At 38.6% G+C, this 10428-nt stretch overlaps 1 protein-coding gene across 2 annotated transcripts; it reads right to left on the reverse strand.

Moving 5' to 3' along the window:
* Window positions 1–4340: 4340 nt before the first annotated feature.
* hmg20b (high mobility group 20B) lies at window positions 4341–9341 on the reverse strand. 2 transcript variants are annotated; one of them, XM_053634335.1, is made up of 9 exons: window positions 9279–9341; window positions 8081–8184; window positions 7749–7976; window positions 7498–7618; window positions 7250–7305; window positions 7041–7107; window positions 6744–6959; window positions 5617–5749; window positions 4341–5039 (listed from the first exon to the last, which is right to left on the reverse strand). In XM_053634335.1, exons 2-9 carry the CDS (start codon window positions 8156–8158, stop codon window positions 5027–5029), a joined length of 912 nt encoding a protein of 303 aa, XP_053490310.1. In that variant the 5' UTR covers window positions 8159–8184; window positions 9279–9341; the 3' UTR covers window positions 4341–5026. The 2 variants fall into 2 exon arrangements, with proteins under 2 accessions (XP_053490310.1, XP_053490309.1); XM_053634334.1 differs by having other exon boundaries at window positions 5617–5764.
* Between the last annotated feature and the right edge of the window lie 1087 nt (window positions 9342–10428).

A 10428-nucleotide genomic window follows, 5' to 3' on the forward strand; every position in this document is an offset into this window, starting at 1 on the left:
GTTTGTGTGGGCTTCTTCTCACCTCCCAAAATCAAGCCTGTACAGTAGGTGGATGGGGAACGATAAATTCCCCCTGGGTGTGAATGGGTGTGTGAATTAGGGTTCATGGTTTCACTGTTAGTCATGGCATGTGATCGGACGGTAACTTCACGCTGACTTTTTAAAATATTGTTTAAAACGCATTTCCATCTATTACCAAGTAAAAACTGTTTTAATCTGATCAAGTACATTACTCCAGCGGTTCTCATCCATTTTGTGTCCGGCTACGACTCCACAACAACGTCCCAACCATGTCCCTTTGGACTTGCCCTAAATTATACTACAGCAACCTCCACACAGGGGACTCAGTCTACACCGAAAGCCCTTTGGCTGTGTAACTGACTGCTGTAAACACCTCTTTTACCACTCCTAGTATGTTCGTAACTTCATCAAACACGACTGCTATCAAACGCATACAACATGCAATTTCTAAGCAGAACTAAACAAAGCAACTATTTCAGCACATTGCTATAGAGCTGTGTGCTCTTCCTTTCCATGTAGCCCCTTTCTTTTTCAGCTTATAACAACAACAACACAATAATTGATTTTTTACGGAAAAGTTGTTCTCAAAAATATCTTTCTTAGAAAGAAGAACAATTAGGGGATTTTATCTGTTTTTCCTTTTGCTTTTTTGTTGTATATACAAGAACGTGCACAGACATCTGAACAAAGATTTCATAATAAATTGTCCCCAGCGGCTTGTCTGTTTTTAAATGTTTGATTTATACCGTGTTAACCTGAAGCCATGATATTTTCAGACTAGCTTGTCATACCCTAGTCTGAGAGAGAGTGAGTGAGAGTGTGTGTGTGTGTGTGTGTGTGTGTGTGTGTGTGTGTGTGTGTGTATGGTGCCCTGAGATGTACTGATGTCTCTACCAGGGTGTATTCCAGCCTCACCCCCGGTGTTCCCAGGATGGGCTTTGGATCCACCTGGACTCTGACCGGGACACAGTTCTTACTGAAGATGAATGAATGAATGAATGAATGAATGAACAAACAAGGATTTTGCTGTGCACTCCAGAGCCCATTAACACAAGCCAGTCACACACATTTAATGACTGACAAAGGGTCTAACAGTCTACTGTAACGTTATTTATTATAAAACCACCCACTACACCCTATTTTTGCTTCAAAATGAGAAGAAAAGAGGGAACACACCCCTGCACACTGACAGCGACTGAACACTAATGCAAAAAGCTAATTTCCCTGTGTTGGTCAGTCATCTCTGCAGTAACGTTAAGGGTTTTATTTTTTTTAATCTTGCACTAATGTTCATGTTTTAATCTAGCGGTAATGTTGTATGGTAGACAGAAAAGGGCGACAAAAGCCACGGACTATCGAAATGAACAAGATAGCACTTGTTAGCTAAATGAATGGAGCAGCTGTTTCTGCTTAAATGCCTGCTCGTTTTACTGTCGTGTTTCCTTTTGTCGAGGGAAATTATTCGCAAAAATCTCAAGGCGGTTCAAGTGACTGCGACCCAAAACGTTAGTGACCGGATTTCTCCATCAGTTTCAGAGTAAAACCCTAATCCTCACACTCCTGGCTAATTCAGATAAATCCTCACGCGCACCCACAATCATTTTATAGCGCGCGACTGAATGATACTAGCAAAGTTACACATTAGCCACATTTTATCATAACCAACAGCTGGCGGTCCGATTACACACACACACACACACACACACACACTTCACTAAGTCAAATTAAACCTCACTTACCTCCAACACACAGCAGTGACATCTCTTTCAGCGGGTTATAATCTATGTTGTCTGTTTTACAGCTTTACAGCTGGAGAAAGATGCTGAAGGCGGACAGGACCGTTAGAATCAGAGACTGGAGACGCTGAGGTTGGAGTGGCCGCCTCGGTTTGGAAAGAAATACGAGCTCACGAAACAAATATAACACGAGGAAGTAGCTCAGATGTTAATGTCGACTGTCTAGAGTGTGGTCCCTAATTTAGTCCTGACTGCTCTGCTGGGGGAAAAAAAACTGTGAATTTGTTGTTTTGTCAGCCTCTCGTGACCCGCCGCACAGCCATCTTGTTCAGCACCGCCGCTACGAGGAGAGCTACTATCGTGACGTCACTTACAAATAAATAAATAAATAAATAAAAGCTGAACTGGCGTGACGCGGTCAACACCATAACTTAACCCCATCATAACAGTCCCTTCATAACAAGAGATTAAAATTAAAAGTGGTGTGATTTATAAAAAAACAACAAAAAAACCAAAACATAAAAGGAAAGCACAAAAACAATGATAGTCTTGGGAGATACAGTGAGTTACGAGTTTGTTAGGTACATTACATTATACAACATTATAGAGAACTCTATAAGCAAGTAGAGCTACTATTACTGACTGCCAGGGGAAGCTGGAATAAATAACACAAGACAAAATGACATCGATAATAAGTTTCATTTTTGGCATCCACATAACATTAGGGTTAACAAATGTACTTAAGGATGTAATTTTTTTTTTTTTGTGGAACCAAGCACAACAGCACCACCAACTGTTGTAAGAAAAGCACACTATGGTATGAAGAATCAAGTCTGGGGCTGAATTCTTTCTGACCCAGACTGTAGAGAGACACAATGCATATCAATGACAGCTGAATGAAACACTCCCTAGAGTTTTTATTGTGCATTTTAGCTGATTCCCCCCCCCCCAAAAAAAAAGTCTAAAAGTAGACAGATTAAGCACACATTGCCCAATCAAAGCATACAATTACACAAAAGAATAGACAAGAAGTTTGCCATGCTTGTATTTGGAGGGAACACAGAGACAGAAACTGATAGACAGAGACAGAGAGAGAAATAGTTTGAGAGTGATAGCTTGGATAACTACAGGACCACCGCAGTGACCAGAGATTACTGAGGATTTTAAACAGCTTGCTGTTACTACTGGCAGCCTCTAGTCAGAAACTGACTTGAGGACAAACTGTGCATGGAAAACTCTATATCTCTCCAACTATACTATACATCTACAAAGTAGACCAATAATGTAGGTGTGTCTAGTAAAGCAACTTTTTACAGCCAGGGACCCCTTTAACTTTCAACGAACCACCTCACTCTATATATGACTATTTAAATATTAGGTTTATTGATAAAATTCTGGCCAAATAATATCTAGACAGTGGTGGTCCATTTCCATTGGGACAAGTCAGAGGGGGGCTGACAAATTGTGCATTGCGATAGAGTACTCGTATACATACAAATTGCACCTATATGGTAGGTTCCCCTGCTATGGCCAATGAGTGTAGATACAATATAGGTATACCTAATAAAGTGGCATGTCAATGTAAAATACTCAATGCACAATAATTAATTTTGTGAGGCCTTGCAAAACAAGCATGCTAGAAAATCCATTAACTGGAAAACAATTTGAAATCAAGGTTAATATTTGAGAAATAGTTTGATGGCTTTCAAAACGGAGCCTAAAAAACAGTTTTCTTGTAATGTTTGGTTCTGTAATGTGGTCAATGCCACCCTCTACTGGATATGATGTCGTAAAGTAAGATGATTTCACTGCATAGACACAATTTATGAATTTGAAGGGTTGTACAGCTGATGAGCAATTATATCTGTGCGTGTCAATGTTCAAGCAGCAAAATGCTCAAGATTTGAGTTTAGTGTAATAACTAGGCGCTTTGGGTGGAGGAAGATAGAAAAGGCTGGAATGTGTTTAATAGGTGATTTATTAATCAATAAATATCATGACACTCAGTTTCTGGGTAGTTTTTCCACTGAAGAACTCAAAATATGAGGTCCCTATATGAAGAATTTTGCTGCAAACACCAACAGCAGTGTGTTTTTGTACATCAATGGGCCTTGCAAATGGAAGACAGTAAATTGGCATGAAAGCAAATGATAAGTTGTTGGCCAGATGCTGTGGTTGCCTTATGTGCTTCATGCCCAAGCAAAACACAACATAGACACTCCCATGAGCCAAGGTGACAATTGTAGGGTGCATAAAACCAAATCAGTGTGTGACCAGTTTGAAAAGCATGATGGAACTCTGGGACACTTTGACTGGACTGCAAAATCACCAGTCCAAAAATCCCATAGAAAACTTATTGCACAGCCAGTCAAGTTGGCTAAAATTGACAGGAACTATCATCAGCATAAATATTGAACCTTTTCCATTATATTGCTCCTTTAGATCCTCACTAGAAGTATTATTATTGTTCTTTTTTTTTTATCATTCATTCATCGTTCATTTTTTATTTTTTTTAACACCAAGGGGCAATTAATCAAAAGAAGAAAGTTGAACTAAAATAATAAAGAAAAAACTAACAAAAAATGAAAAATACGGTATCCCTATTTTATTGCATTTTAGGGAACTGCAACATTATATGGAGCAGCATACAATTATGAAGAATTTTGCAATTATACACTAAGACATTACAGAAATTTTGTTTTCCAGAGTAAACATTTTAAAACAAGAGCAGTTTTATTTAATCAAAACATTCCCTGATTCAGCTTCAGATACCTACCTCAATATGTTTCTTTTTAAATACACAATTATTATAAATCAGTGTAAAATATAAAATCTACATTCAGGAAAAAAGTTTCACGATAATAATTGCCCGAAATACTGCAATTCTATTACATATTAGCAATCAATTAGAGGAAAATGATTTATGTTTCTGGAATGACAAATGAACAACTGTTATTAAATAGACATAGTTTAAGTCCACAGCAATGAAGAATAAAGAGAAGATTAAAGGACAGTTTTAAGGTATGAAACAACACACACAAAAATAAAAAAATTTCTTATCAATTTGAGAAATTAAAAACATTCTAAAGCTCTACAATGTCAATAGCGCCTAAAGAGCCAACTACGCCTAATGAGACATTCAGGCACTACTGCACACCATGAAAAGCAGAGATTTTCCTTCAGGTTTCTGTTTAATCCTGTCTTCAGGGTGTTAGGAGATGCTTAAGTGAACACCTCAATTCCATAAACGACACAGCTGCATACGTTTCTCAAAGTTTCTCACTAAGAGATAAAAATGAGAATGGATATCACTGTTACTGATAGGTACTGTTAAGAACTGGTACGTCAGAATAAGACAGATGCTAATTTGACTCTTAAATAGCTTTAAAATAAAAACAAAACAAAGTAGGGTTGTTTGATTAGTGGTTAATTGAAAATTTAATATAGGATGCAGGCTATATAATTCTCTATTAATAGCACAAGAAAACAGTTAAAGTTTACAGTTTAATAATAAAAAATATAACGAAAACTCGAAACGAACTTAAAGGAAACTCCAATTAAATGGAGTTTGGATGGAATGGACACTGAGAGGTCAGAGACTTCCCAGTTGCCACTTGGTTATAAACAAAGCTTTACACTGGAGATTCACTGCAGGTTTTGTTCATTGAGCTGCTGAAATTTTTGAGCCCCTAATTGCAATAAAACCATCTACTGCCATTGTTATGAACTGCTAGAAAGACGAGTTTCTCCATCTTTCAAATGCAATACAATATTAACTCTACTTTCTTTTTGCAGCTCTTTGGATTACAGTTCATAAAGCAGAGTAAAAACTACAAAAATCACACCATTAAGAAGTTACCTGTCTAAGTGAGCCAGGAGATCTTGGAGCTTGAGCAGCAGAGTGCGGTGCTCGTGAGGACTGCTCTCCAAGGCACTGCTCAAACGGCTCAGGTAAGTGTCTAGAGTTCCAAACGAGGGGGTCTCACCTGTGCCTGTAAACAAGAGATCTTTCCAAGGAATCAATAAAGAAATGTAAATTCACACCATTATAACCATACAATTAAATCTCATGAGATCTGCTTCCATCCTTCATCTAAAAGGATGAGTGCAAATAACATAACACAGTGTATGAATAATTTAGTTGTTTTGTGGTCTATCAAAACAATATGCACATATCATTTTGGTACTCTTAATATACCTTGGGATGCTTATTGTTTAAAATGCCAACACATTTTTAGTACTTTGTTGTTTTTGTTTTTTAACACCGATAGCGAAACCAGTAATCTACATAGCATTAGTAATATTTTATTTAACTCTGTTTATGTCGGTTGCTTTTGTCTGCTGTTGGCAATGAACTCCTCGTGCTGAGTTTTATGTTTAAGATGTCATGGCATCTAAACAACATGAGCGCAATGTGCTGTGAACTGCACCTTGACTTATGAGCAAAGAGTTAACTCTGGTGAGTGAGGGGAAGGAAGTGTACATGTCTCAGTTCTGGAAAACTGAAGTGCTGTCACAAGCAACAGTTTCTCTGCAAGCTCACTTCGCTGCTCCATACTCGCCTATAGCTTGGTGTGCGCAATTCATGGCACCTTGTACTTGTACTGTTAATAATGACCATGATCATTGATACTGCTCTGCACGCTCAGGTTGGCCACCCTCATACTCTCCACTAAAGAAATACCATGTCTAAATACCAGAAGACATTTTATCAGTTTACTTTTGAAGAGTACAGTCTGCAGTCTGTTTTGCATTCATTGCCATCATTAATGGTGAAATATGTCCAGAGCATTGCCATTTTTTGTCTCCTGTTCATTAACGTGGCAACATACATGAGGTTTAACTCAACTAGTATCTCATGGTAAGGGATGTTGGTATTGGAGCACTTTTTTACGAGTACAAGTGTATCGGCATAGTATCAGGACGTTACTCTATATCGGTAGTATACTGCTGAACGGTTTCAAAGCAAACACTATAGTGACTGACCTGGCAGGGGCACGGAAGCCAGACTGGTGACTAGCGTCTGTTTGATAGCTTGCAGGCGGCGGTGCAGAGCCTGTGTGCGAAGCTCATCCTGACCCAGCTCGGCCTCCAGACGCTCTTTGGCACTAAACATCTCAGCTATGTGCTTCTGCAGAATGCTGTTCTGCTCCTCAAACTCCACGTTGGCCTTACGCAGCCGCCGAAGCTCTGCCTCTCGTGCTGTTGGGGGGGGGATTTGTAAAAAGAACTAGTTTCTTCCATTTGCAAGTTGACAACCGTTCTATATGATGATGCTTGTACCTTTGTTTTGATCGAGGAACTCCTCTGTAAAAATGGGCACGTCGAATCTGTTGGAAAGATCTGAACTCTGAAGAACAGAATGCTTTAAATGGGTTAGAATGTAACAGTACAAATTGACATCATTTACGTACTGAAGAATAAAGAAAACGAAAAAAATGAAGATGGCTGTTATGCTTTTTCTTTTTTGCAATTCAGCCTTTAAAACATACCTTAATAGCTGCTGATCCTGAACTATTGGCGTTTATAATAACAGACGTTAACTCCTCTAGAAAAAAAAAGAAAAAGGGGAAAACATTTTCGCATTCAGTTTGAATACAGAAAGAGGATCTATGAGAATAAGGTTTCATAATCCATGATCACATGGTTTATAAAGTACAAGGGGAAAATATAAATCTTCATAAATGCAGACTGCACATGAATACAAACGGTGCATTAAGCTCTACTAAATTATTCTGACCTTTCTTAATTCTTTTGTCTTGGATCTTGGCACTGGTGATATGGTAGGCCTCACTCTTCTGGTACTCCCTCAGTTCCCGTGCATATTGCACTTTTTCTCGCTCTGCTTCATCCAGGTAACGCTGCAAGCAAAAAGGATTTGCTGCATACTCACAAGGTTATGCAAATACATAAATACCTAACTTGGTATAAGATTCACAAATATTTAAGATATGCCTACTCAGTGATCCGCGACTCAGAAAGTAAAGATACCTGTTTGTCATGGGGAGCTAAGCGGCTCCACTCGGCCCCGAGTCTCTTGGTAATTTCAGGGAAAGGGAGGTCAGGGTGCAACGCACGTATATGTTCCCGTCTTTCATTCAGGAAGCGCACGTACCCAGTCACTGGAGCCTTGGGACCATTGGGTAAGACCTTCTTTCTCTTTTTACCCTTGGGCCAGCCACGCTTCTTTACAGGTTGTGCGTTGAGTGAGTTATTGTTCTGGACAGGTTGCATTTGTGAAGCAGAAAATGAATAAAATCTAGTACCTCAAACACAATAGTTATGACTATGCATAATAGTTCAGGACCTGTTAAAATTCTTACGTCTTCCTGTGTTGAGTCTGAATGATGAAACCCTTTTGATCCAGGACCATCGCTCTGCTCTTGTTTTACTCCCCCCATTACAGATTAATCCGTTCCGTAGGAGCCTAGGATGAAATAAGCATGACTGTAGATCAGTACTCAGGGACAAACAACCAGGAAGTCGGCACTATTAATAGAGCAGTGGTCCGCACTTATATAGTGCTTTTTTTTTTTATCTTTAGCGGTTCCAAAGCGCTTTACACTGGTTCTCAGTCACCCATTCACACACCAATGGTAGCAGAGCTGCCATGCAAGACGCTAGCTTGCCACTGGGAGCAACTTTGGGTTCAGTGGGTAGTATTGCCACCTCCCAGCTCCAGGGCTCACGGTTCGATCATGTTCTCCCCATATCCATGCGCGCTACCTAACGGGATCTCTGGTTTCCTCCCACCTCCCTATAATATTCATGTAGGTGGCTTAGCTACTCTAAAGTGACCCTGGCCAGGATAAAGCAGTTACTGAATATGAATGAATGGATATGTTAGGCAAACCTCATGACATTGCCTTTCTAATCAGTTTTCTTCTATGCATCACTCATAGTTCACTTAAAAGCTGACTGAACTACATTACAATTCTTCCAGCTACAACTAGGTGATGTATCCTATAGCGAGCTGAGCAAAATATTTTGAAATCTAAGCCGAATCCCAAATGCATCCTTATTTCCTATGTAAGTGCACTACACAGGGAATGAACGAATGGCTTCCTCGCCTTATGTAGTGCACTACGTATCCACTAAAGAGCTATTTGGATGCAGCTCCGACATGACTGTTTTTATTTCAAATTATTTATTACAGTCTAAATCCTTGGTTATTTCTAACTGCTAGACAACAATATTTTTTGTCCTGTATTTCATGATAATTAAAATGGTTTGGGGTTAATAATCGCTCTCGCAGGCGCTCGGTAGCTGACGCTAGCGTTAGCTCAACCTACCGAGCAATTATGAACACTGGCAAAACAGCTAGCAAGCTAAACAGTTAGCACTGATGTGAACTCGTATCCGGATCAAATGCATATGGCGGTGCGGAAAAACAAACAAACAAAAAGAAATCACCAGGTTTTTATTTTTTAATATATATATTTATATAAAAACCACCCATTGATTGGATTCTAAATTTATATGCGTTATATAGTTTGCTAGAGGTACACCAATTTAGCTTACCTGAGTAGATGCGTCCCCCAAATCAACAAGCGCATAATACTGTGAGGTGTGTTCTCAATTGTGATTGGACGACAAGGTTTGCTTGGAATGGATTCACAATAGATGATTGGTCAGCCTGGGTCGATTTCTGAAAGATGATTGGCTTTCATCTGAGTAGGTGGAGCGGCGCACTTCTAACAGTCCCCTCCATTCTACATTGGGCATGTCTAAAACCAAGAGAAACCATTCTCAAGGCAGCAAGTCCTGTCCCAATCCAAAGTTTCCGCAAAATGGCGGCCGCTAAGGCGCCTTTATCGACTGTACTATTGAATGTAGCATATAGCAAAGGTATTACATATTTCTGTGCATGATCTCTGTTACAGTCATTTGAAAAATGTTGAGAGAAAGCAGTGGTGAACATAGGCTACATTTTATGTATGTAAGCTTTAAATATATATAAAGTTTTTTTCTTCACCACAAGGCCTACCATTATGTATCTCTGTGTGTATACACTGTATATATACAAAGTACTATTTCAGGGTTAGTCAGCTTTTTTTATTATTTAACTTAAGGTGCCCCCAAAATCAAAATAGGTGTTTCAGAACTTTTTTTTTTTTACCTGACGCCAATTAAATAGTATATTCTCATTAAAAAAAATGTATAGTTTGTTGCTTCCAGGAAAATTATTAATATTTTATTTGATGACTCATTCTGTACTAGTCTCTTGTTTTTCCAATTACATGCACTCTAGAACATTTATGGGGGTGGGTCTTACTCTACAGGTACGTCTAAAAAAAAAAAAAAAAAAAAAAATGAATATCCTGGAAAAGTTCATTTTTTCCCCTGTAATTTAATTCAAAAAGTGGAACTTTTATGTATTCTAGAATCATTGCACATAAAGTAAAATATTTCAAGCTTTTTTTGTTTTAATCTTGATGATTATGGCTTACAGCTTGTGGAAATAATAATAATAATAATAATAATAATAATAATAATAAAAACAGTATCTCAAAAATATTAGAATAAAGAATTTATAATACAGAAATGTCGACCTTCTGAAAAGTATGCTAATTTATGCACTCAGTACTTGGTCAGGGTCCTTTTGCACCAATTACTGCATCAATGCGGCGTGGCATGGAAGCAATCAGCCTGTGGCACTGCTGAGGTGTTA

This window comes from Ictalurus furcatus, chromosome 10 (genome assembly GCF_023375685.1).
Source record: "Ictalurus furcatus strain D&B chromosome 10, Billie_1.0, whole genome shotgun sequence".
Classification (NCBI taxonomy): domain Eukaryota; kingdom Metazoa; phylum Chordata; class Actinopteri; order Siluriformes; family Ictaluridae; genus Ictalurus; species Ictalurus furcatus.